Source organism: Lingula anatina, chromosome 1, assembly GCF_051362555.1.
Source record: "Lingula anatina isolate TDL-2025a chromosome 1, LinAna3.0, whole genome shotgun sequence".
In the NCBI taxonomy this organism is placed as follows: domain Eukaryota; kingdom Metazoa; phylum Brachiopoda; class Lingulata; order Lingulida; family Lingulidae; genus Lingula; species Lingula anatina.
In genome coordinates, this window is record NC_141767.1 from 40225256 (window position 1) to 40249929 (window position 24674).

At 34.1% G+C, this 24674-nt stretch overlaps 4 protein-coding genes across 14 annotated transcripts in view; 3 read left to right on the forward strand and 1 right to left on the reverse strand.

Annotated features, from left to right (window-relative positions):
• Positions 1-448: 448 nt before the first annotated feature.
• Positions 449-7711, reverse strand: LOC106153895 (uncharacterized). 7 transcript variants are annotated; one of them, XM_086998444.1, is made up of 14 exons: positions 7641-7711; positions 7324-7421; positions 6863-7004; positions 6488-6536; positions 6229-6320; positions 5962-6042; positions 5535-5661; positions 5073-5242; positions 4670-4792; positions 4183-4368; positions 3680-3893; positions 2796-2929; positions 2389-2515; positions 449-1849 (listed from the first exon to the last, which is right to left on the reverse strand). In XM_086998444.1, exons 3-13 carry the CDS (start codon positions 6992-6994, stop codon positions 2399-2401), a joined length of 1425 nt encoding a protein of 474 aa, XP_086854570.1. In that variant the 5' UTR covers positions 6995-7004; positions 7324-7421; positions 7641-7711; the 3' UTR covers positions 449-1849; positions 2389-2398. The 7 variants fall into 7 exon arrangements, with proteins under 7 accessions (XP_086854570.1, XP_086854613.1, XP_086854587.1 ...); XM_086998487.1 differs by having other exon boundaries at positions 7306-7421; XM_086998461.1 differs by having other exon boundaries at positions 7590-7650.
• A 59-nt stretch (positions 7712-7770) lies between these two features.
• LOC106163835 (katanin p60 ATPase-containing subunit A1-like) lies at positions 7771-14106 on the forward strand. 4 transcript variants are annotated; one of them, XM_086998436.1, is made up of 12 exons: positions 7771-7923; positions 8322-8497; positions 8714-8892; positions 9069-9258; positions 9438-9518; positions 10237-10343; positions 10498-10603; positions 11400-11558; positions 11935-12061; positions 12399-12533; positions 12768-12894; positions 13233-14106. In XM_086998436.1, exons 2-12 carry the CDS (start codon positions 8330-8332, stop codon positions 13432-13434), a joined length of 1581 nt encoding a protein of 526 aa, XP_086854562.1. In that variant the 5' UTR covers positions 7771-7923; positions 8322-8329; the 3' UTR covers positions 13435-14106. The 4 variants fall into 4 exon arrangements, with proteins under 4 accessions (XP_086854562.1, XP_086854539.1, XP_086854552.1 ...); XM_086998413.1 differs by lacking the exons at positions 7771-7923; positions 11400-11558 and adding an exon at positions 11626-11784; XM_086998426.1 differs by lacking the exons at positions 7771-7923; positions 11400-11558.
• A 540-nt stretch (positions 14107-14646) lies between these two features.
• Positions 14647-17410, forward strand: LOC106153891 (enoyl-[acyl-carrier-protein] reductase, mitochondrial-like). The gene has a single exon (XM_013528022.3). It carries the CDS (start codon positions 14675-14677, stop codon positions 15887-15889), a length of 1215 nt encoding a protein of 404 aa, XP_013383476.3. The 5' UTR covers positions 14647-14674; the 3' UTR covers positions 15890-17410.
• A 437-nt stretch (positions 17411-17847) lies between these two features.
• LOC106153898 (uncharacterized) overlaps positions 17848-24674 on the forward strand; it is a 28108-nt gene continuing 21281 nt past the window's right edge. The window contains exons 1-4 of one of the 2 annotated variants that reach the window (XM_086998384.1): positions 17869-18034; positions 18731-18876; positions 22617-22889; positions 23947-24064. In XM_086998384.1, coding sequence (XP_086854510.1) covers positions 23981-24064 — 84 coding nt within the window. In that variant the 5' untranslated portion in view covers positions 17869-18034; positions 18731-18876; positions 22617-22889; positions 23947-23980. Of the gene's footprint in view, positions 18035-18730; positions 18877-22616; positions 22890-23946; positions 24065-24674 lie in introns of both variants that reach the window. The other variant, XM_013528028.2, reaches the window with a different exon arrangement.

A 24674-nucleotide genomic window follows, 5' to 3' on the forward strand; every position in this document is an offset into this window, starting at 1 on the left:
GGAGTCTCTTTGTCAAGGTAATGTGTTAGTTGAGATGCAGTGTCACAACCAATGAAATAAGTAGCATTTCACAAAGCCAGGTTTAAGGATTTCAGTCTTATTTTGCCCTGTACCCTCCTTATTTTAGCTAGAAACCCCTAAATTGTATGTTACACTGTGAGATACCACTACACTTAGTCCACACTGCAATAAAGTGATATCAGATATCCCTCTGGCAGTATCTGAAATTTATGTAGAACTTTTTTGATAAGACAGCATCTCTTGGGACAGCACAAATCAATCTGGTATAATGAAGTTGTAAGAAGAACTGTCTTTCATTCATTAAATCAGTGTCAAAACCAGATGAAGTAATGTAACCTGTCCTACTCCTTCAATAACCCAGAACCTAGAAATCTTCTGCACAATGGCACAGTGGGAATTCCCCGATGTATCAGTCCTCAACACGTGATTCATTCCCACAGTAAAAGTATTATTTTCACAATAAATAGTGTCATTTTTACAATACAGTATCATTTAAAAGTAATCAATCAGTCTTATAATAAAGATGATAGCTTCAGCGGCTGGTGGTCAATGTCATTTTCTGTTAATAATTGACCATCAAATTGTAATATCATGATCTAATTAAGCATGGAATAAACAAATCCATAACCACTAACAGGAGTTGAACAGAAAATGGAATCAAAATTAAAGTTTAATCATATCCAAAGCCCTTACATACAATGGCAGACTCAAGGTGGGGGGAGGGGAGCGGGCCCAGGTTGAAAATTGTAGTCGACATATTTTACAATGACATGGTTTCCCTTTTTTTTTTTTTTGAAGAGAGGCAAGATTAAAATTACCTATATGTACAATGCATCTTCATCCATCTGCATATACATATCAAGCTCAAGAATTAAAACAATTTGTTTAAACATTTATTTCTAAACTGTATGACTAAATGTTCAATGATTAATTCCATGAGTTGCAACATTAACTACGTACACACAAACATCCTGACGTAATGTATTCGTGTGGTCAAATAAAGTTTAAAAATACTGAGAGTATGAAAACTGAACATACTGCCTGCAAATGTAACAAATATTAAAAACTGATCACTGAATTTCTATTCAAATGACATCTGACTTCTTAAAGAACGCAATGCACATCAAAAATTTTTCTTCAGTACATGAGTGTAAATTAATAAACAGATTAAGAAGACATTACACAGAAAGGAAAAGCAATGATGTTCAAAGTATATTTACCATTCTTCTTTCAGTGCAAACTGTTAATTGCTACAAGGAGTTCAGAAACTAGAAGTACAGGTTTAACCCCAGTAATCCCGATATCTCATTTACGGACATCCATCATTAAGCCTAGCCAGTTAACTTTTGTTGGTAAGTCTGATTATATCAATTTGAAGTCTTAAACAGTCCCAAAGAAAAAACTACAAATTCAAATATGTACATAGATGGCCACATTTTAAAAAAGTGTGATGCATAAAACCGTTGCATTGAGAGTCACTAAGTTCTTTTATATGAGTTTACAAAGGCAAAGGAACAGCTTTGTACTAAACTCGAAAAAAAAAAAAAGGCAACATATTGATCTCTTATTGAAGTCAGTAAGTGTAAGCCTACACAAATTACCTGCATGTTGTACAAACTAATTATGTATCACAGAATAAACTAATCAAATTACAAATATGGGCTTCACTCCCAATACCAGTTTCAATGTATGCTCCAATGCAAGTTTGTTCAACCACCTCTAATATTCCACTACAAATTAAGTTCACGGAAACATAATCTTATTCTTTACAAATCCGTCAGGCTTCATGTTACAGCTGAATTGTGCTATTCTTTTCTTCCAGCACAACCTGCAAACATGAAATACACCAATCCTCAGAATGATTCAATCACATGATGTTGCTTTCAGGTTGAAGGAAGCTTAAAATATTCATTGAAATGCAATTTTTCTCACATCTGAACTTCATTATTTTAACTTTAAGGAAGAATCTTAAAATTTTGTTTACACAATTTTTTATCAAATTATTTTGCAATTGGTCGGTTTAGCTTGAATCCATATATGGGAGCCTGGAATCTCTATTTAATTGAATAAGTTTTTGCAATGGGCTGGTAAACCTAGAAGCAGACAATTAAGTTCTTGACCACTGGATGACTGACATGAAAAGGCTTCTTTTAATGGACTGAGGGCATTTAAGAATTGATGATGTACAGAAGGGAAATCTGTCCAGCACAGACCTATATGCACTGTTGCATGATAAAAAATAGATTTCTCAGGGCTTCAATAATTTTGTCTCAATAACCACTAATTATTAATTAACATATGATACAAACAGCTAAAAAGAAAACTTGTTTGCAAAAGATAACTTCATGCAAACAAAAGAAGATTTACCTTTAGCACTTTAAGAAAGTCTGCCTTCTGACTTTGCCTTTGACAACTCTTTCTGTAGTTCATGTTCTGACCTATAAAATTGCACACAGCCCATTGGAAACAAACCTCTTCTGTGGTTGCATAGGCCCTATATAAAATAAAAAAAAAGGGTTATATCCCATCTACACATTTTGGGATATGATCATAAAACAATAGCTGATTTAAAATAAGTTACCTGTGTGATTGCAATATATGGTATATACATTTATACATATGCATGCAAGCATGCACACACACCTCAAAATTCCATCCTTTATAATTTCACATTTGCAAAATACAAATATGAATCAAACTTTTTTTATTCTTATACCATTATTAGGAGGTATATTTCAAAATATATATGACAGCAGAAATATCATAGTTTTTACCTCCCACAAGCCAGAGACATTGGTTCTTCTGAGATTTGTTATGATATTCCCCGGGATTAATTCCAACTCATCACTCCCATTGGCATGATGAGTGCTGAGTACTTTGGCACATCGGAATTCACTCCCAGAAAACTCTGAAAATTCATTTTTTCAACAGAAGCTTACTATACATTTATTATTACAGCATTTCATACAGGCAAACTAAAAGAAACTTGTCTAGGCATGATATGATCTCCTGTAAAAGCAAAAGTAGTTGACTTAAATTGAAAAAAAGTAAATATTTTACAGACTGCTTACATGAGAAAAACATTGTATAAACACAGATCTTAAAGAATTGATAAAAATATATGGCAGCTAACAAAATAAAAGATATATAATAACTAAAATTGATAATGTCATATAGATAAAAAATGCTTCTTTTCTGAGTGAAAATGAGACCATTTACTCTAGAAATCAATGGATGGATGTTTAACAGATAAATTTATACAAATATTGCTCATACAGGTAATGGTGCCAAGTATTATTATCAAGAAAATACTGGAACTGTGGATACTTGTTACCAAGCAGTCTCTTCCTACTAAATTTAATTAGCTTTTCATGATTTAAAATGTATTTGGATTTTGTGAGTAAAACAATGTGTGCCTCTATAAGTGTACTTGTACATTGTTTCAAATTATTAAGTATACTATTTCAATTACATTAAAGACATCACTCCTTATCTGTGACATATCTATAATTCTCTGCCAATCAACATGCCTTTATTTTCAGGGCCAATGAGTAGGCAACATCAAGTTACATATTCCACTGACACTCACTGGTCAAAACATTTATACAGTATCTTTCCAAAGTTCCTGAACCCTTTCTTGTGACAAACAAATACTTACTGAGTTGACTTGTTCTCATGGCATTCTTCATGTGATCATGCACTTTTACCAAAGACTCATTTCTCTTGTTTTCCTTCACCAAGCCGAGAGACAGGTCTGATTCTGAGTAGTCTGGTGGTTTGTCAGGCAAGTTGTCCCTGGTACATATTAGGTAGCACATCAGTACTATGAGGATCACTAGGGAAAACCCACCAATAAAAAGACATATCACTGCCTGTAGGTCAGTTAAGGAAAGGTCACTGTCATTTTAAAGTGGATGTTTTATTACAAAATAACAGTGTCAGTCTGCATTGTCACTTCATTGGTAAAGTGACCAGGTTCACTTGCATTGTCAAGTTCAATCATGAAATTATTCTAATTTACTATTAAATTCCTACCAAAATCAAGAAAAAGTGTTTTACAAAAACACCTAAGATCAAATTGAAAATTCAATCCAAGAAGGACATTTGTGCGTGCACGCGCGCACACACACACACACACACACACACATTTTAAAGGGATACAATCAAAACGTGTATGTCAATGGTTTTAAGTGGTTCATGATATGCTATTTCCAAGTTGCACATATGATATGTTCCTGTGAGTGGTTCATATTGGCTCTCATCACTCCCCTCACTTGACCAGCCTGTGTCACATATGCACCCTTTTCCTTTGTCATTTTGGTGGCCATGGTGACACTTATAGTGCTTCTGAAACATTGCATTTTTCATTCTATATGTATATAAATATTTCATTTGTATTCTTAATTTTCAACTTAGATACCATATGACAGTAAAAAAATTAGAGTTAATTCTGAATGCATTTATTATATGGTAAATGAATGTGAATTATCAGCACTCATCATGCCAATGGGAGTGATGAGTTGGAATTAAAAGAAAAGATAAAACTATTTGCACTAAAAAACAAATGGTAACTGGAATGTATCAAACTGTTCAAATGAGATTATCTAATGCATTTCAAAGAAACGTTGCGTGACAAAAGAAAACTTACAATTTGCATTACATCCAATATTTCTAGATCTGATGATGCTTTGCTACCAGCCATGTAATTCAAATCTTCTTCTTCCAAAGCTAGGTCAAAATCTCTGCACTGATTGAACTCCTTCAAATAAACCTAGGTATTTACAATAGAATACGCATTTTATAATAATTTTTTCAAATTTTTAGGAAAAGAGTTTTTTTTTATTTGAAATAAGCCTCCCTGTCCCCCCTCCCGGCATTCTCATCGCCAACAAGTTTATCATCACCTCACATTCTACCGACTTGTGAAAATAAAGAAAGAAAAAAATGAAATTATATAAAAAACTTGACCTTACATGGGTTAAAGATTCACAATATATTTATTGCTGTATCAAAACTAGATGTGGTTCTGTAGGGTATTTTACCAACTTTACCTTGGTGGGTGTGTTTCCTGCTGCTGCACCAGAAATACACGGAGGCACCTCTTCACACCTTCTAGTTTTATCATTGAAGACATTTCTAAAGCCATTGTATTTGACTACACAGTCCACAGGAGTACAACGATTCAGTCTATCTTCATCAGGACTTCCACAGTCAGGATACCCTAGATGAGCCAGGCAGAAAAAATATATTTGGCCATACATACATCTTGTTGTAAATATTGAATAATAATACTAATAAATAATAGCTGAACATTGCATGGAATTATCTTTAAATTAATTCTTTTTACCACTTAGTTACAATCTTTGTTTGACAAATAACTTAAAACATAATGACAAAATCTGGTAATATTTTGTCTAAATTATTAAAGTAAAATATTCATTCGTAACAGCTTATATTCTCTTCAATTCATGTTTGTCTCAGTTATTCATGGAAATAATGCAAACCTGTTTTACCTTGTAAATCTGATGCAAACCAACTGTTATATGAAGCAGTTGTATTAAAATTAATCTGATGCCTTATTGCTTGACTTTTGTTGTAGATGGCATCAACTTGACAATATCCTATGCGATCTATTAAGTACTATATGAAAGAAAAAAACAGAGGCAAATTACAATGTGAAAGATAAAAAATAATCAATTTACATTTTTTTTAAAATCTTTTATAATACAACTTTTTAATCCACATTGCAGAGTATGTTTTCATTACAAAAACAGCAAGAAAAAATTGTTTAAGTTTGAAAATGACAAACCTTAGTTTGTGGCTAAGAAAAATGAGCAATGGAATACCAATGCCAAGAAAAATTAAAAGGTACATTGCTCATGACAGAAATGAGAAAAATGAGCAGAAAACTGTTAATGCTACTGTTCAATCAAAACTTACCAGGTTCACAAACATAAGGGTTATATTGCAAGAATCATATGGGGACAAAATGACTTTCTTTCCACCTATTAGATGCATGGACTAGAAAGAAAATATTGCAGTTTTGATATGCTAAAAAAAAATAAAATGTTTCTGAAAATTCAAATTAAAAACATTTTAGTATTAAATTTTAAAGTACCAAATTTAAATAAACCTGTTTTTATCATATACATCACTCATTAGCTACAGTTCCTGAATTGGTTTCACAAAAGTGAAACAATCACATACCTCACAATCCTCTGGTGATTCTAGAAGGCAACATTTGTGCATCGCTGCTTTTAAATTCAGTGGTTCCTTTCCCTGATTCTGAGCTGTTACATCTAAGAAAAACAAGTCTGACTATACTTTTACAAATACTCAAAATTTAATGGTAACTGATAAATGTTTTTATCTCTCTTTTTTAATTATTCTTTTAATTATTCTTTTTTAGAAAATTTGGAATTTATAATTACATTTTAAGATGTAAAATGACAGTACAAGCACTTACAAAATATAAGGCCAGTATCCTCTCTGCCAAAAGGTTTAATCCCAGAATCCTAAAGCAAAAATTGTTACATTAGAATTTATGTACCAGATGTTTACCAACTGGTTTACTGCCATAATCATGTACAGTGTAGTCGTGGTAATAGGTATGCTGTTAAGTAAATATATTTAAATCAACTCTGAAAATTGGCAATCAAATTTTGTCTTATTTTAGGATATACCATTAACTTTCATCAGTGAACTACCATTCTTGCAGATTCTCAATAACAATGCTGAATTAAAATGAAAATATATAAACATATGTATGTTTTCAATAATCTACAACATTTGAAAAAAAAGATGGTTTAATGTACAATGTTTCTTGTTGCATGTTATTCACCTTTATCCTCAATGGGATTTGCTCTTCACATTCACAAGGGCTCATTATAAGTACATGTAGACAGAGGCAGATGAGAATACCCTCATATATGAAAGAACGGCTACCCATTTTTGATCTATGCATTTGGCACATATATACAAATCTTAAAAGAAAAAGAAAAATATTATTATACAGATCTAAGGTGCAATGTGTATGTTCTTTTAATGACTAGATGTTAAAAGATTAATCTGAATAATAATCTGTTTACTATACCAGTTCAAAGATGATTGGCTAACTAATACAGAGATATTAAATTATTCATCTGAATAATAATCTGTTTACTATACAAAGATGATTGGCTAACTAATACTGAGATATAATTAGTCAAAATAATATTGTGGTGCACATTTCAAAGCAAAATATTTGAAAGTAAGTCAGGAGTTATTTCATATGTTACAACTTACATGCACACTTGTACCCACCAGATATTTCTTTTCGAAATTCTGTTGACTTGTCAGTGCTTTAATGGTCAGTTAAGTGTATATCTGATGGAGATTGCAATTCAATTGCAAGGAAGCACCTACAAATTACAAAACGTGTAACTTGACTGAACTATAAAAATAAAAGAAACCGGCCAAAAGAGACCCCAGTGTGCTATTACAATTCATCAATACACAGTACAGATACATTAGACTAAATATAAATCGTCATAAAGAATATGTAAAAACATAAGATACTTCACAATTACGTGTGTATCACGATGAAATGGAACGTTTTGCTGACAAATTAGTGAACTAACTTTGTTCAACAACAACGTCGTCTGGTCCATTTCCGGTTACACTGGAACTCCGCATAAACAGTCACGTGATCGTTTCAATTTGAAAATCAAAAGTTAACATTGTATTTTTGCCTTTTAAAAACCTTTGAAACAGCAGTCTGTATTGCATTTTATTATGTTTTCTGCAATTAAAGACAAGTGATTGTTCGAAAGTTATTTTCATATCAAAAAGTACTGGCAGTTGGTTTTAAGTGCAGCCCTTGACATAACGAAAATTCAAACTGAGGGTCGGGCAAACAAATCGGTATGTGTAAAAACTACATTAATATTCCAACAATATTCGCTTTCAGCGACTGGGTTTGATGTGCTGCTGGAGTCACGAAATAATATTTTCACTACTGAATTATATTTTATAAGACAAACTTATTTCAGTTACATTAAACGTTGCTTCTCTTCAAAGATGTCAGATTATTGAACTGAATGAGGAAGCCGATTGTGAAGGGAATTAATTAGTTTATTTGGTCATGCATAAGTTGCAAGGCAATCAACGTTAAACATCTGATATTCCTTCTGCATTGTCTTTGGAATGAAATTTAACATTGGATAATTTTATAGTAAGATTACTAATAAATGCATGATGAAAATGTATTTTTGATAAAACCCTGGTAGTAAGAATTAACCCACAATTTCTCTTTGTGACAGAACCCAAAATGAGTGCAAACGTTGCAGAAATATGTGAGAACACCAAGATGGGAAGGGAGTATGCCCTTCTGGGAAATTACGACACTTCCCTGGTCTATTATCAAGGTGTAATACAGCAAATACAAAAGCTGCTAACATCAATCAAAGATCCTACAAGAAAGCAGAAGTGGCAACAGGTAAATAAGGATATAATGCATGTCTTTAACATAATTTATGCAGTTGTGAAGCAGTAATGATTGAACACTTCTTCATTCAGGCCTTTGATATTAAAAAGATAACTGTCATTGCCCCTTTTTTAGCATAAACTTTTCCCTACACCAGTACAAACAAGATGGATTTATTGATAATTAACCTATGATTTATCATCTTGTTGCACTTTTGTACATTTTTAGGTGCGTCAGGAGATTGCAACAGAATATGAACATGTGAAGGATATAAGTAGCACTCTTGCCAGTTTCAAAGCAGATAATGCACGCAGTGAATACAGGTCTCCTCTTGGAGGTTTTCATGAAAATGAGGAGCCAACTAGAGACCCTGATGTGTGGCCACCACCAACACCTGTAGAGCATAGGTAAGTGACATAGAAAAAGCAATGCTATTGGGTTACAAGTTTTGTTTCTCAGTTGAGATATCATTTTGGTGAATTCAGAGTTTAAAAACCTTATTGTTGCAGACTAAAAACAGAGGGATTGATGTTTATTTAATATATATATATTTGCCTTTATTTTACTTTTTTCTTTTGTGCAGACCTTCCCCTAATATACGTGGAAATAGGCCAGCACCTAGAAGAGAAGCTCCAAAGGCAGCTCCATCTCGAGGTGTCAGCAACAGGCCTGCTCCAGGCCCTGCCCCAAGAAGGGGCCCACCAGCTGGGGGTGACAGGGCCTCTGCTGATCGTCGTGGCAGAGGTGGAGAGAGAGGAAAAGACAAGAAAAAGGTGAGTCAATGTTGTAGTTTCCCAGGATTTCCCAGAAAGTAGAATAAACACCATTTTTTAAAGTTGTGGCATTGCAAGTTAGTATGTAAAAATTAATAATGATGAATCGGACAAGCTAGATACTGAAACTGCTAGTGCACATTCTTTTGTGGTTATTCTTTATGAAAACCTGCTTGCAGGAAAGATCCAAAGTTGAAAAGAGAGTTAGTAATAATAGAGGGGCAGCTGATAGTCCAATTGATGACCAATCCAGGACTGAGGTATTGTGAAGCACAATTAAGCATGGGATGATTGGAGCTCAATTGAAATCACTGTCTCAAGGATGTTGGGATGTTCTGCTTGTTTTTCCCTTAATACCCCCCCCCTCCTCCCTCTTCCCTCCTTCCTCCCCATAAAATAATTTTTTTATGAGAAGTGGTTTGTTATCATGGTGGTTGATTGAACATTTATCAGTTGGCTATGGGAATGATAATTGTTATAACGTGAATATTACTAATTTTATGGAGAATGCATTTTGATGGGTGTATTATCATATTTAGCATGATAAGGTGCTACAATGTATTTGTAATTTCTGTTTAACAAAGGTGACTTTTCCCGTGCTGCTTTGTGCCTACCTAATTTTATTTTCAGGATTTCTAATACTGATCTGAACATTCTTACGCCCCTTGTCCCTATCCCTTTACTGTTAATCTTTCTTATCAATTTGATAAATTTAACTATGGTTTTATTGTCATGTTGAATGCAAAGTTTCAAAAACTGATTTTTTTATGAAATGTTGAATGTATGTAAACATTGCATGTGTTTCTACGTATATATCTGTGTACACTTAATATTAGTTTGACTTGTGTACATGCATTTTGTTAATCTATTACAATTTCAGTGATGTCAATAGATCAACTTTAAATAAGGATGACAAACTGTGTTACAGAATCATTTTAATGACAAGGGGTTTTGATAAGAAAAAAATGTATATTTCAGGAAGGAGAAGAGGAAGAGGAGAAAAAGTTTGATGCTGCAGGTATTGACAAAGACCTGGTGGAAGGGTTGGAGAGAGATGTGGTGCAGAGAAGTCCTAATGTGCACTGGTGAGAATAATTTTTGTTCATCTCAGTTAATACCAATGACAGTATTTCAGTGTTAAGTACAGATTGTGCATAGTAGAACTTTTTGAATTTCTATTTAACAATATTTGATTGTAACTAAGCAATAATTGGTCCATAATTGAATTAATTTTTGCAGGGATGACATAGCTGGATTGACAGAGGCTAAGGCACTTTTAGAAGAAGCTGTGATACTGCCTTTGTACATGCCAGACTATTTTAAAGGCATACGAAGGCCATGGAAGGTGATTATTACATGCACAGTAAATGGTTTTAATTTATTTGGGATGTTAGTGTTCTGCTAACTTTATCAGTACAGTATATATTCATATTTTACATTGCATGTAGTGATATTTTTACTGAAACTTCTGAAGATTCTACTGATAATTGCACAATTGGGTTGCAAGGTCTTCTTGTTGTTAATAATTATTTATTTATAGAAAAAATCTGTCTGTGTAAACGTTTGTATCCATGAGCCAAATTTGAATTTCTTTTCAATTTTTTTAAGATATAAAGGTTGATACCCCTCTGAAATTTCTATTGTGCACATTAGAAGTTGTTTTATGTTTGCTGTTATAGTCTGGTATTGGAACTAAGGTGAAGGTGACTTTTTTTTTTTTTTTTGCTTTTTCTCTTTTTTCCCCTTTTTCTTGGGTGTTGTAATTAATACCTTTGGTATTTTTGGAATATTTGGATTTCATTAAGTTTGGACTCCTATACTTCATTACCCGTCTTCCTTTTTTCCCTTTTAGCTGTTGACTTTTATCCATACTTAATGCCAAGTACACTTCTTTCCAAATCTTTTTTTCTAAACTTTTAAATGGGACTGCAACCACCAAGAGCTTGGTGTTCCCAACTTCTGCTTAACTGCTTAGTAATTGATTTTTTTTTTTAAATTTTTACCAGACCCATTCCTTTGCAATTGAACTGATTGCATTAGTTACTTTAGGCCTATAGAAAAGATTTAAGGGCAGTTGCAATGCATAATGTGATATCGTTTTGCCTCATCTTGAATGACTAAGCCAGGGCTCTGTATTTTAGGGCGTCCTCATGGTTGGTCCTCCTGGCACAGGCAAGACCTTGCTGGCCAAGGCTGTTGCTACTGAGTGTGGCACAACTTTCTTCAATGTGTCCACCTCAACTCTAGGTTCCAAATACCGCGGAGAGTCTGAGAAACTTGTTCGCCTACTATTTGAAATGGTGAGTGCCTTACACTCTATGCAAGTGCAGTAGTTTTATACGAAAGTCTTGTATTTTGGACTATTAGGGTGTTTGCATGGTTGGGCCGCCAGGGACGGGAAAAACACTGTTGGCTAAAGCAGTGGCCACAGAATGTGGGACAACTTTCTTCAATGTATCAACGTCCACTCTTGGCTCAAAATATCATGGGGAATCTGAAAAGCTGGTTCGTCTTCTCTTTGAGATGGTATGTATTTAAATATTATGAATGGTCCTTTGTGAGGTATTTAATCTTAAAGAAACTTTTTATTGTCATCTAATTGGGATAATAAGTTTGGTTCAAAATATTATGAAAACGGTATTAATACCTTGCATGCACATTTTACTTTTTTTTCAGGCTCGTTTCTATGCACCAAGCACGGTCTTCATTGATGAAATTGATTCACTTTGCTCAAAGCGTGGTAGTGATTCTGAACATGAAGCCAGTAGACGTGTCAAGTCAGAGTTGCTAGTCCAAATGGATGGTAGGTTGATATGTTTATCCAGAATTGGAAATTACCTTCGGGAGAAGGAAATATCTTAATGCTTTGATACCAATTTTTAATTTGAAAATTGAGAAAACTATGTGAAACATATGTCATTTATGATATGCAGCCATAAGGGTTGGAGAATGATAAATTTTAGCATGGGCTCTATACAGTTGACAAGTTTTCCAGACTGTGGCTTTTTTTAATACTCATAATATTAGTGTTCATGAACTTCAGTGTGTGAAAAGCAATTCTCAGCCATATATTAATATTAATTAATATATTAATAATACATCACTGCCATCATACATATTGATAAAATATCCACTTCTAGGTGTGACTGGAGCACTTGGCTCAGAGGAAGCTGGCAAAAGTGTTATTGTCCTTGGAGCCACCAACTTTCCTTGGGATATTGATGAAGCCTTGAGGAGAAGATTGGAGAAAAGAATTTACATTCCTCTTCCAGAGAGTAAGTTATGACTTGAAGAAAAGTGGTGGAAAGTATAATGATAATAATAATAATAATTTTTGTTCTGATTAGGCATATAAGGGGGGGGGATGTTTAAGTTAAGGAATGTACCAAACATGAATCTAAACACTATCCTAAAGTGTTGCCTTTTTGTTTTATTTTGTTTTAAGCAATTTATTCTTGATCAAAACCATTCTTCCATATTAAAGGTTTTCATTGTATTTCTTGGTATAGCTGAAGGTAGGAGACAGCTGTTGAACATCAATCTCAAAGAAATGGATCTGGCTCCTGATGTTGACTTAGATGTCATTACAGAGAAGTTAGAAGGCTACTCAGGAGCTGATATAACAAATGTTTGCAGGTAAGATTTAGGACTGTGTGAAATTGAATGCGATGTCTTCAGTTTGTAGATTTGGTATCAAAATAGTGAAAAAAGTTAGATTTTTCAGAATAACTGATCAGTTTTTAGGAAATTTAAAGGTTAAGTTATCATAATTGTGTAAAACCTCCTCCCCAGATTAATAAATTTTGATCCGAACTTTTCCAAGGTCCTGTTGCTCAAAGTAACCAGTGGGCTAAGAATTTAAAAGGGCAATCTGATATACTACAATAATTTTATTTCTGAGCAAAGGGTAAAAAAAAGGTATTGTATTTTTGCTCTGTTTATATCTCAATTCACGTTTTTTACCTTCCTTTTAGGGATGCATCATTTATGTCCATGAGGCGCTTGAGAAATCGCGGCCTGACACCAGAGCAGATCAGGAACTTGCCTAAGGATCAACTCAACCAGCCTTGCACCATGGCCGACTTTGAAGAGGCCTTAAGAAAAGTCTCCAAGTCAGTTTCTAAAGATGATCTTAAAAAGTACGAGGATTGGATGAACGAGTTTGGTTCTACCTAAGGATAAGACTCTACTGCCCAATCCATTATTATACTTAATCGTATTCTTTTTGTGTCAAAAAGAAGAAACCAATATATCATGGTTTGCATTAAAAAAGGACTTATTAATAAGTGGTATGTAAATTTCTGTGGAAAAAGTTCACTTATATATTGTGGTACTTCCGTGGGTGTGAAGATAGATTTTAATAAATCAGTATTATCTTTATTTAACATGTATATGCAATGAGATCATGTACAGTGTTTATTATTTATAGAAGGGATTGGATAAATATATTGGATGCACCCTTGTACTGATCAATTTGCATTATAATCAAGGAAGAGAATTGTTGTATTGTTAGATTTTAAGCCTCTGTTGTGTATACATCAGCATGTACTTGTGTTGAATGAGTGTGAAAATAATGGTTGTGAAAAGTAACCTCTTTTGGACATGTCTGATGAAAATTGAATTCTCAGTTTGTTATCTGGTGTTAAGTTGCATCCAGTGAAGAAACCAACAAACTATTTCCACAAATTTCAGAATTTAATGTAATTGGTACTGTACCTTGTTATTAAAAGAAACTCCCTTTGTTACCAGTAGTGTCTTTAATAAGATAGCACTGTTTGCTGTGTATTTGAAAGTGTATTACCTTTTAAAACTTAATTAAATACTGCAGAGCTGTTATTGAAAATGCGACTTCTTGTTTTTGACTTTGTGATGTAAAATCAGTCTATGCTAGTAAAAGCAATCTACATGTATGTCGTTCTGTATGTGGACTTGCAGAAGACCTTCCCACCATTTTGCAAAAATACTGATGATGGCTGTAAGCACTCCCCCCCCCCCCATAAATAATTTTTTTAAGAAAAATCTTGAAAATCCTTTGATTACTGTGAAAAAAAAATAATAAAACCGTAAACTTTCAATGAAAATGTCACAACAAAATTTATATTTAGAGATTTGCTTAAGCACGAACACCTACAATATCTAGCAATTGCTTGCTATTTCCCACCTAGCACAATGGCAGGATAAAACCCACCACTGGTTACACCGGCGTGTGGTATTTGTGTCCATAATGTTTGGCTTTAAGCAGCTTATTTTACAAAAAGCAATATATTTTCAAATTTAAAGTAAAAGATGTGCGCATTTTTGATGTATTGAATGTCATTTATTCGTTTTGTGTACTAATAAAATAATACACATGCTGGCAATGCCTGTGACAGACCATGCAGATGACCTTAACCCTAAATAACATCACAACAACAACATGGCAGCTATCACGCACAAAGCTTTGAAAAGCACCGGGAGAATTTTCGCAAATTTGGCAATTATAAGGGGGAAATATCTGAAACAGACCCCCAGGAGATATAGTAGTTTTCCCAAAGAAGCCGTTGCCATCCAATACAGGCAGCATGGAGACCCAGTTAAAGTGCTGTTTTGGTCTGAAGTTCAATTGCGGAAACCCGAACAAGGAGAGGTGATGATCAAAATGTTAGCCGCTCCAATAAACCCAATAGATATATACATGATACGCGGTACGTATCCACTTAAAACAGAATTACCACACACTGCTGGTATTGAGGGTGTGGCTGAAGTGATTGAAGTCGGTGAAGGTGTATCAGCATTAAAGAAAGGGGATTGGGTCATCCCTGCCAAAGGCGGGCTAGGGACATGGTGTACTCACAGTATATGTGCGGCAGAGGATCTCACGTCGGTTTCCAGGAAAATCCCACTTCTTAGTGCAGCTACACTTGCCATGAGCCCATGTGTGGCTTACCGCATGCTTACTGATTTTGCAGACCTCAAAGAAGGTGATTACATCATTCAAAATGGTGCTAACAGCTCCGTAGGCCAAGCAGTGATACAGATTGCTGCTTCTCGTGGTATTAGGACGATTAACATTGTAAGGCATATGCCAGCTGATGATCGCAGGATAAAATACCTCCAGGATATTGGTGGAACTCACGTCCTCACTGAGGAGTTCTTGCGATCTGGTCAGATGAAGGAATTCATGACCAGCCTTGGAAGGCCAACACCTTCACTCGCTCTAAATGGTGTGGGAGGGCCCTCAGCTACAGAGATGTTACGCTACTTGGCACCTGGTTCAAATGTTGTCACATATGGGGGTATGTCCACTCAGCCAGTTATCATACCCTCTGGCAAGCTTATTTTCAAAGATCTCCACTTTCATGGAATCTGGATGATGGATTGGAATCAGAAGCATTATGCAGACTCCAAGCAAAAGCGTCAGATGTACGACGAACTTGTTGACTTGTCAGTCCAGAAGAAACTGCGTCCACCTTTCTGTGAGCTTGTTCCGATTTCAGACTTTTGTGAGGCAGTTGAAATAGCAGTTGCTCCATTCAAATCTGCAAAGCAGATCTTTGTCATGGATCAGGAACTGCTTAAAAAGTTGAATGAAACTAAGATGATGCAGTCTGACAATGTTATAAGAGAGGAAGTGGAAAAGGACATGCTTTAAGAACTGGGCCAGCTTTTGCTTCATGCAATACCTAAATCTCATCATGTTTACAAAACATTGAAAATTTGATTTTCAGGGCAATTTTAAAATTACATGTTGTTTGTAAAGACACTAACTGTTGTAAATTTCAGCATTGCAAGATGCCTTTTTATAATGCTGTGCTTTACACGCATGTGCAGTGTACTGCACAATTGCATCAAACGAATTTTATGGTAGTATAAATTAAGATCAAGTTGTATGGTTTCATTCAAAAGGAGTGCAACTCCTTCTGTATTTTATGTAGTTGGTGTAAATTCACTAAAAATTATGTGTGATATTAGTTTGAATTAATTATTGACTTTTTATTTACCAAATGCAATACATTTAAAACGTACAAGTGGCATAATCTGTAGATGGGCAATTTGTTTTTTTGTGATGCTTCTGGTTACATATAGGTATGCCAGTTATGCTTTTGAGTATATTTGTATATTGAAGCTGCATGGTCATGAAATGACCCTAACTGTAATCTCATTTAAGCTTGCTAAATGTACATGAATTATTTAAAAACAATTTGAGAGCCATTTTTCCAATTTGATCTCTTAGGTAGATGATTAGAAATTGGATGACTACATATTCAGTCTGAATTCCAGATAGCCATGTGCAAGTGAGTGGAATTTTATTCTCAATTACTCAGTCTGTTGACAAAGTCACAGATGGGAAGAAACTTATCAAAATGCAATGTGTTGCAGCATGGTGATAATAAAAGTTTAGGGTCAAGATGTTTTTTTTAGAGAGGGAGAGAGGATTGCTTATATTGGCAACAGGTTAGGACTGAGGAAATTATTATTTCATGTCAGGTTCTGTGTTAAATCTTTTTGTTACATTTTGTTGTTTTCATTTCTGATTTGTTCATTGTTATGAATCAATCTCAAATCAAGATACCAGTAGGCTTGGTTGTTTTTAGGCCACTTACATGTATTACATAGTAAAAGATAAAGTCAGTTTTCAAGGGGTGGGGTGTGGACTCCCAAACCTAAAGTATGTTCAGGGGACTGGTGAGTCCTGACATCTTTTTTTTTGTATGTAAAAACAAGAAGTACATATCTTGGTTTCCTTGTCCTAAGCGTGCCCATAAAATATGTCCTAGGTGCTGAGCTATTAAATGCCCTATTTTAGTGTGCATATAGGGAGCCTTCTGATGCAAAATTGGGACATGCAATAGATAGACTCATACCTTATTTTTATGGATATATTTAACTGCTCCATTGGTTATCATTTTCTTGCTTGGATATAACTGGGTAAAATCAATATCAAAATAGTTATGGTAAACTTCAGAGACTTTTAAATTTGGAAACATCAGATTTCCTGTAAATACCAAGATGTATGATAAAGTACATAATGTAATGAAAAAGTCCAAATATGGAGGAAAAAACTTCAAAAGAAGAGACAAGTGTAAAACAGCATTGCAAATTGCATGATAAAGTTACCATTGGTAATGTAATTTATGTTGATATTGCACAATAAAGTTACAAAAAGTTACAAGTTTAAGTGTTTCAAACTTTCATTTAGAGGGCATCTTTTTAATGAAGATGTATAGATGACAAAGTTGTGAATACTTCCATTAATTCTGCATACTTTAGGAATTACTTAAGAAGAAATGTCATCTATGACCCAGTTGAATGTTCCATTCACAGCGTCAATGTATTTTTCATGAGAAAATTTTCAAAGCCACCAAGTTAGATCTTTCGTCAGCACTAACTTGAGGGTTTTGCAGATTTTTATTTTAACTGATTTTATGAAACTAAGTTGGTTAAATCTAGAGTCTAAAGAAAAGTAAAATATAACCAGATACAAGTTAACAGCTAGGAGGTCAGCTAGTATGTGTGTACGTCTTACTAAAAACACGTTGTGCCGCTATGACGCATGATTGTGCTTGCTGTGACAGAGGCAGTCGTGAATGACGTTGCAATTTGTCGTCCATTCATTGGTCGAGAATGACCTCATCGTCCTTGAATGGTGAATGACCTAATCTGAGCAGATTTGTGTCAAGAGGGTTTTTCCTAGCTAAATTTACCCCCTATCAACTGGTGTCAGATTACAGGGGCCGAGTGGAAGACATTTTCAAAAAAGAGGTTCGACGGAGAGAGAATTACGCTGTTCTATAAGGTAGGATTTTTCATATATTAGGGTGAATATCTGCGGTTTTATCGATTGAATGCCAGCTGTTTGAAATCACTTGTTGAACTGCAACCGGGGAAACTGTCTACATAGTCAACTTTGGAAGTAAATTCAGAGGCTGGATATTGCGTAATTTCTAAGAGAATTAATTCTTCACCCCATTATAGTACTATTAAATTATATTTATTTGTACTAAAGTTTACTAATGTAATACTTCACTTATTAACAACGTTATCTTATGGCTCTACACACGCTTTGGTAATTTCTGATTGCCCACTTCCTCAAGCTTGAGGCCAAGTTGAATGGCGGAGTACATGTATGTAATAATATCATGAAAAATATCTAATACGTGTACAGTCCATCTGTTGCAGCAGATTTGAAACATTATTGTGAAGGATCAGTGTTTTGTGTCCATTTAAGTTTATTTCCTAGCAGTAATTGACACCAGGGCCGTTTGCGTGAACAAAGTTTTTGAAATGAAATTTAGTTTAAATTCTATCCGATATACATTGTATGGACAAACGTTTATTTTACAGACCTGATAACACCTATATGTTGGGTTTTAAACAGCAGAAATGATGGGTAAAATGAAGGTTTTGCTCATTATAAGACCTTCCCGAAAGTTGTACAAAAATTTCAGCAAAATTAAACAATGAAAAGATTATGTTACTTTTATATTTTTAGATGTGATGTCATCTGTTATGTGTTCACTGTGCTATTGTGCCATGTGGTATAGATCCCAGGGTAGCAACGATAATGAAGACTTTGATATGTACAGTGCAGATTAGTTTGTTAAAACTGCATGCACATTGGCAGAAGATAAAGCCATGGTACTGTGTGTCGTTTAACAAGGGTTAAAATATAGAAAATCATATCATCAGCAAAAGAATAGCTGTGAACGTAGTTGTAAAAGCTGTAAAATTATGCAATAACTAAAAACTAGACTAAAAACTTACTTAAATCTGACCTTCAACCCAAGACCTCCAAAATACTTCCATTAAACAAGCTCTCTAAATCCTAACACCCCATTTCCATAGATTAGATCGACCTACTTTGGATCGACCTAACTCCCTGGGGGTTCGCGCTGAATAGCTGTCATCCGGGCGGACACGAAAGTTAATTGCCCCTTACGGCTTGTAGTGGGCGGGGACGGACACTTAAGGGGGATTATCTGACGGTAGTCTGGTGAGACTCCCCGCGGTGATAGATCGATCTAAAGTTGTGGGAATAGACCCTAAATCTCAAGTTAGTTTGTTTTAGCTTATATAATTATCTCTCCCAATTGCACAAGATGAAGGTGGCTATTAAATGCCTTGTCATTATTTGCTGCAAGTTAGTCATATATCCTTGGTACATAGACAGTGTCCACTGGACGCCAGTGTTAAGAGCTTCAGTGAAGTGATTTCATAAAGGGATGAACACCTAAACAGAAAGGAATGCAATGTGTCAAATTATTAGGAAAGAATCACAGATTGATAAAGATGATAAGGTGCACCCATATTAGTCAAGGAGACTGGTTAAATGAGGCTAGATTTAAATTCAATGCTGATGCTTTATAACAATATATATGCGAGGCATTGTGGCTGACAGAGCTCTGGCCATTTTCTTAATTTGGCAAGCAGTTTTTATATTTTGGTAATGTAGATGAATGCTCTAAGATGCAAAGATTATTTTCATGAAATTTAATTTTTTTTCCAATAAAAGTTACAGCATATAAGATATTGAAAAACTCATGTTTGCATATTTTTGAACTTAAAAAATTATGTCCTTATATAAAAAAATAATATGACAATGTAATTATTAGGAATCCTGGGATCTTCATTTTTTGAAAGATTGTTTTTTGTTTGTCTTTAATTTGTTATCTAGAACAAACAATTCAGTTACCAGTAAGATTTTTAATTTGTTGCAATGACAAAATTGTCAAACAGTATTAGTTTATCACAAATGACACCTTTACCAACACAGCAAAGTGGACCAAACTATTTTTCTGCTTGACCCCTAATGTATTCATGCATGTGTGTATGTAGTGAAGTAGATGGATACTGGGCAGCTTGGCAAAAAAGCCTGATGATTCATTTATCTTACCTTTATGGTATGAATACAGGCAGTTTGCTATTGGATGTTTGCAATAGGTGTGTTATATTCGAAAGCAGAAATACTTCAGTCGGTTGACCCATGTGTGTGTTCTATATTTAAAGAGTTGAACCCAGTGTACTGCACTTGGTGTTAAAAGAGGGATAATTAAGTTTTCTAGGGGAATAATACTCGCACTGATGTCTTCAGGTAAATTTACAAATGAGATATATAAATTAGTTCTTTCATGCTTTATTATAAAGCTATAATTACATTTATACAGAATGTTTTACCAGAGCCATCTGTAAATTTTATGTGAATTTTGAATTCAAATTTTATATATCCCCAAATATGCGTTAAAACACTTTGTGCAATTTTTTGTATCATTACTCTTTTACACAAATTTATTTTTATTTATTTTGTTTTATTATTATTTTTTTATTAGCCTCACAAATTTGATGTATTTTCAAATTGTAATCAGAAAAAAAAAAAGAAAATCGAGATAATTCCATACCAGCATGATGCTGCTCCCATTTGGATGAGGCAGATTAAAATGTTTATTATTATTATTATCATCATTTTATGTAACGTTGATAATGATGTAATGTTATGTGATAAGTCTAAAATCATGATAATGGCAAAATGTTTTGATTATAAATATGGATTGTTAACAGAAACATACTGTGCTTAATTTTGAATTGTTTTAGATGAAAGGAGTTAAAATTGTATATTATACAACGGTGCTTTCTGTAAATATCATAACAAAAGAATATATTTTAAACACAAATGTTGCTTTTCCTTTTCAAAATTGACATTTCCATAGATTTAAGCAGATTGTTCAAGGCAAGAGAAAGCCCAGGAAATATGCAGCAGCTTAGTTTCATTAAATTTTGCTTAGCCTCTGGGAAATCAATAGCCCGTTTTCATGGAATTCCCTTTGAGGATTCATATTTTGACAGCTATTTGTCAGCATCAAACCTTTGATAAATTGTGACAGTTTACAATAACTGTTGCCTTTTTAAGAAATCACATTTTTTCTGACATCTTCTGATTATACCATTTGATCATGTTGCAGATATGACAAAGACTACTTCTCAAAGACTAATTTACTCCACGGTGCCTCATAGAATTGTCATATACTTCAGATACCTCATTAAAAATTTTCTGAACCCATCAATAGGTTCCAGTGGAACGATTCTGTAACAGTGTTACCACCATCACAAAAATGGTTCCAAATTTGCTGTTATGTTATTATTTTCTGCCTTTAGTCTTAAGCGTTTAATTTGTCTTTACCCCTAATGATGCATTTCTTGTTTAAGTCAAGTTTGGTCAAATATTATAATTCAGCAGTTGGGTCACAGTGCTGAAAGTTCCTCAGATTTGAAGGAGCACTCAGCAAAAGAACAGTGTCTCAGTTACCCATGGGTCAAGAGGAACATTTTCTACATAACTTACTACACTTGTGATGAAGATAATGCTTTTTTCATATGTCATAACCAATTGAAATAATATTGTTTTACCCCATGAATGTAGCATATTTGATATGTTCTGTATATCAATAATTTGCCAAGAATGTTAAATAAATTATAGACATGAGGTTTCCTGGATGACTCATCTTCGCAGTTAGTGTGTATACCAGCGTCAGCACTGGTAAAGTTAATGTCAGTTGGTTGCATAAAGCTTGGTTTTTTTTTCTCCTTGCAACAGGGAAGGGCCTTTTTTAGGAGAAGAGACCAGTATTTGTATTTAATTTATGTGGGTGTATTGTAATAAAATGTCAAATTCGAACGAATGTTACTTACATGTGCAAATGGTTTTAAAATGCAATTGTGAATTAAAGCAGTTTCAACTGGAGATGTCTGAATTACAGCATTTTAGCAGTGGTTTTGCACAAATCGGTGCCACAGTTTTTCAATGGCATTTTGACTTAAAGTTAAATGAAAACAAAATGGCCAAAGTGATGGTTAGATATATCTGTCTTTTTTCTTATGTTATTTGATATATTTGTTTCTTTTTTTGGTCATTATTTTTGCATTTTTATACTGATGTGCATTAGAAAATTTATACAAATTTGAGTTTTTAAGTTTTGCAAATTTAGACCCTTCTATTCTAAAAGAATGAAAAATAAAGAAGGGAAATCAGTGTGTATTTTGGAATGAATGGAATTAAGAATAAAGCAAACCAACTACACATGCAAACTCTCCCCATTTGTCTATTTACAATCTGTGCACTTTGTTAGACCTTAGGTTAACCAAAAGGTAAACTCAACTCTGTCCTTCTTTTGAAGTGTTGTTAACTAACTGCTTGCTGAAAGGGTTATGCTAGTAATTGATGGAATTTGTTGAAAAAAGTGTATCCCCAGCTTTAAATTGTCCTGTGACACAAGCACAAGATTCTCCCATTTTGTAACTAATCTAATGAAAATTCATTGTTATAATAATAATTATTATTATTACCAGTATTTACTAATTAGCATTTATTTTTTGGTTGAATATAGTGGCAGTGATCCCAGAAGCCAAGTCTCCCATGATGTTTTGAGGAAAAGGAAACACATCCACCTATCCCAGTGATGAACTAGGTTTCACAACTTCTTGTAAAGACACAGGTTGTTCAAGTCAGCAACAGAAATAGCCCAGTGCCATAGAAAGACACCGAGAGAAATAACAGCCACCTTCAACCTTACTGAAACGAATGAAATGACACAAGATGGGGCATGCCACCTACCACAATGGGGACTGGAAGAGTGAGGGATTAGACTGGGTTTTGAATAGTAAGTTTGGGTTACCACTGCTGTCATTCTGTGTTATCTTGGTTTTTTTAATACTAAGTAAATGAGTAAATAAGCCTACCTTAAGCAAATGTCTGAATCACTGGTTGTTCAGTGTGGTATTTGTAGTTTACTCTGAAAAACATTTACCAAAGGTTTATAATAATTGCCATTTTATTTAAAAAGTGACAAAGTATACTTGTGCCTGCCATAGCAGATCTGTGTGTATAGTGGTTTTATGCTTATTTTTTTTTTTAGATTTTTTTTTTTGTCAAAAAAGTACGCATATTTTGCTTGGTGATGGTATTCTTGTTTTACTGTTATACCCAATGACATATCATGTTGGCTTCAATATCTGTTATCTTTTAATGCAGAAGTAAAAGTGCTCAGTTTCAGCTCACTCCATTACTCTCTTAAATTAGTCTCTGGTACTAACTTTCATTTCTTATACTCCATGTGATCATTAAACTTGGATCAATACCTTTAATGATTGCACACCTAGACCTTACATGTATTGACTAAGTAAAACCGTTATTGATTAAAACACAAAATTATCTCTCTTCTCCTTTACTGATATTAATGTGTCGTTTACGTGCATGTTGAAAACTGCGCTTGGCTAGAAATTGTCCCTAGGGCTGTGGTTCACCCACCTCCCAAGTCTGTGTACTATATCATTTAAAAGTTGTGAATTGTTGTTGTATTGCATTGTGTACTTTCTTTTCACTTGCCAATATGTATTTGTAAATGTGAAGCTTATTTTACAAAAGTAAGTATTAGAACCAAAATTTATAGCTGTCAACAATTGACATGAACAGTGTTGGAATGCTTATAAATGACAGTTTTATTTTTGCACTTTGATACATAAGTATGAATTTAATGAATAACATGTATTTCTTGAACCACTTACAGTGACACTGGAAATTACAGACAAGCTAATTTATCACTGTAAGAGGGGAAGGAAGAATAAAATTCTGCCAAACACTCGAATTTTTTCAAATTTGATATATATATTTTGTAAGGAAATAATAGTACAGTAGCCTTCTGTTCTTCCATCTTCCAGGCTGATAGAAAGAGAGAGAAACCACTACATAATAATGAGTGTCCCACAGAAAAAACACATATGGGAGATGGCTACAGTTCAGGAACTGGTGCAGCTTATACACAGTGACATGGAAAAGGTAAGGAGTACCAGAATTTGGGTTTTCTCACAGTTTTACTCATTCAGATTGAACTGTACATGGCCGAAGCCTAGGACAATAGATAATGGAGGATCAGTTGGAAAGAATGTCTTAATTTACACCAGGCCTGTGAAAAACCTCCAAACTGTCTTTACAAATCTGTAAAATTCTTAGGGCAGTGAAAAATGTGATTAGCTTTGTATAAATTTGCATTTTTCTATGCAAGTTTACATAGACAGCCTGATATTATAGTAGAAATGTTTTAGAGAGTGTAAATTTTTGGGGTATGAACCATTGTTTAGTTTTCACATAACACAGTTGTCATAATCACTAACTGAGACACATTTTCCACTATTATCTACAAGCATAAGTGGAATAGAAATAGAAAGATGAAAAAAGGTATATATGCAGTAAAAATGACATTGTTTCCTACTGGCCAAAACAGAGATGGCAGTGCAGGATCAGTAATATAAAAAGACTTGCCACGCAGTTTGATCAATTTTAGGAATCTCTTTTTAATCAAGGGCAGAGGGGATTATATCACAGAAACTAAAGCCACATTCGGAATATGAACAAATAACTGGGCAAAAAGTAAATTGAAAACAAGGTA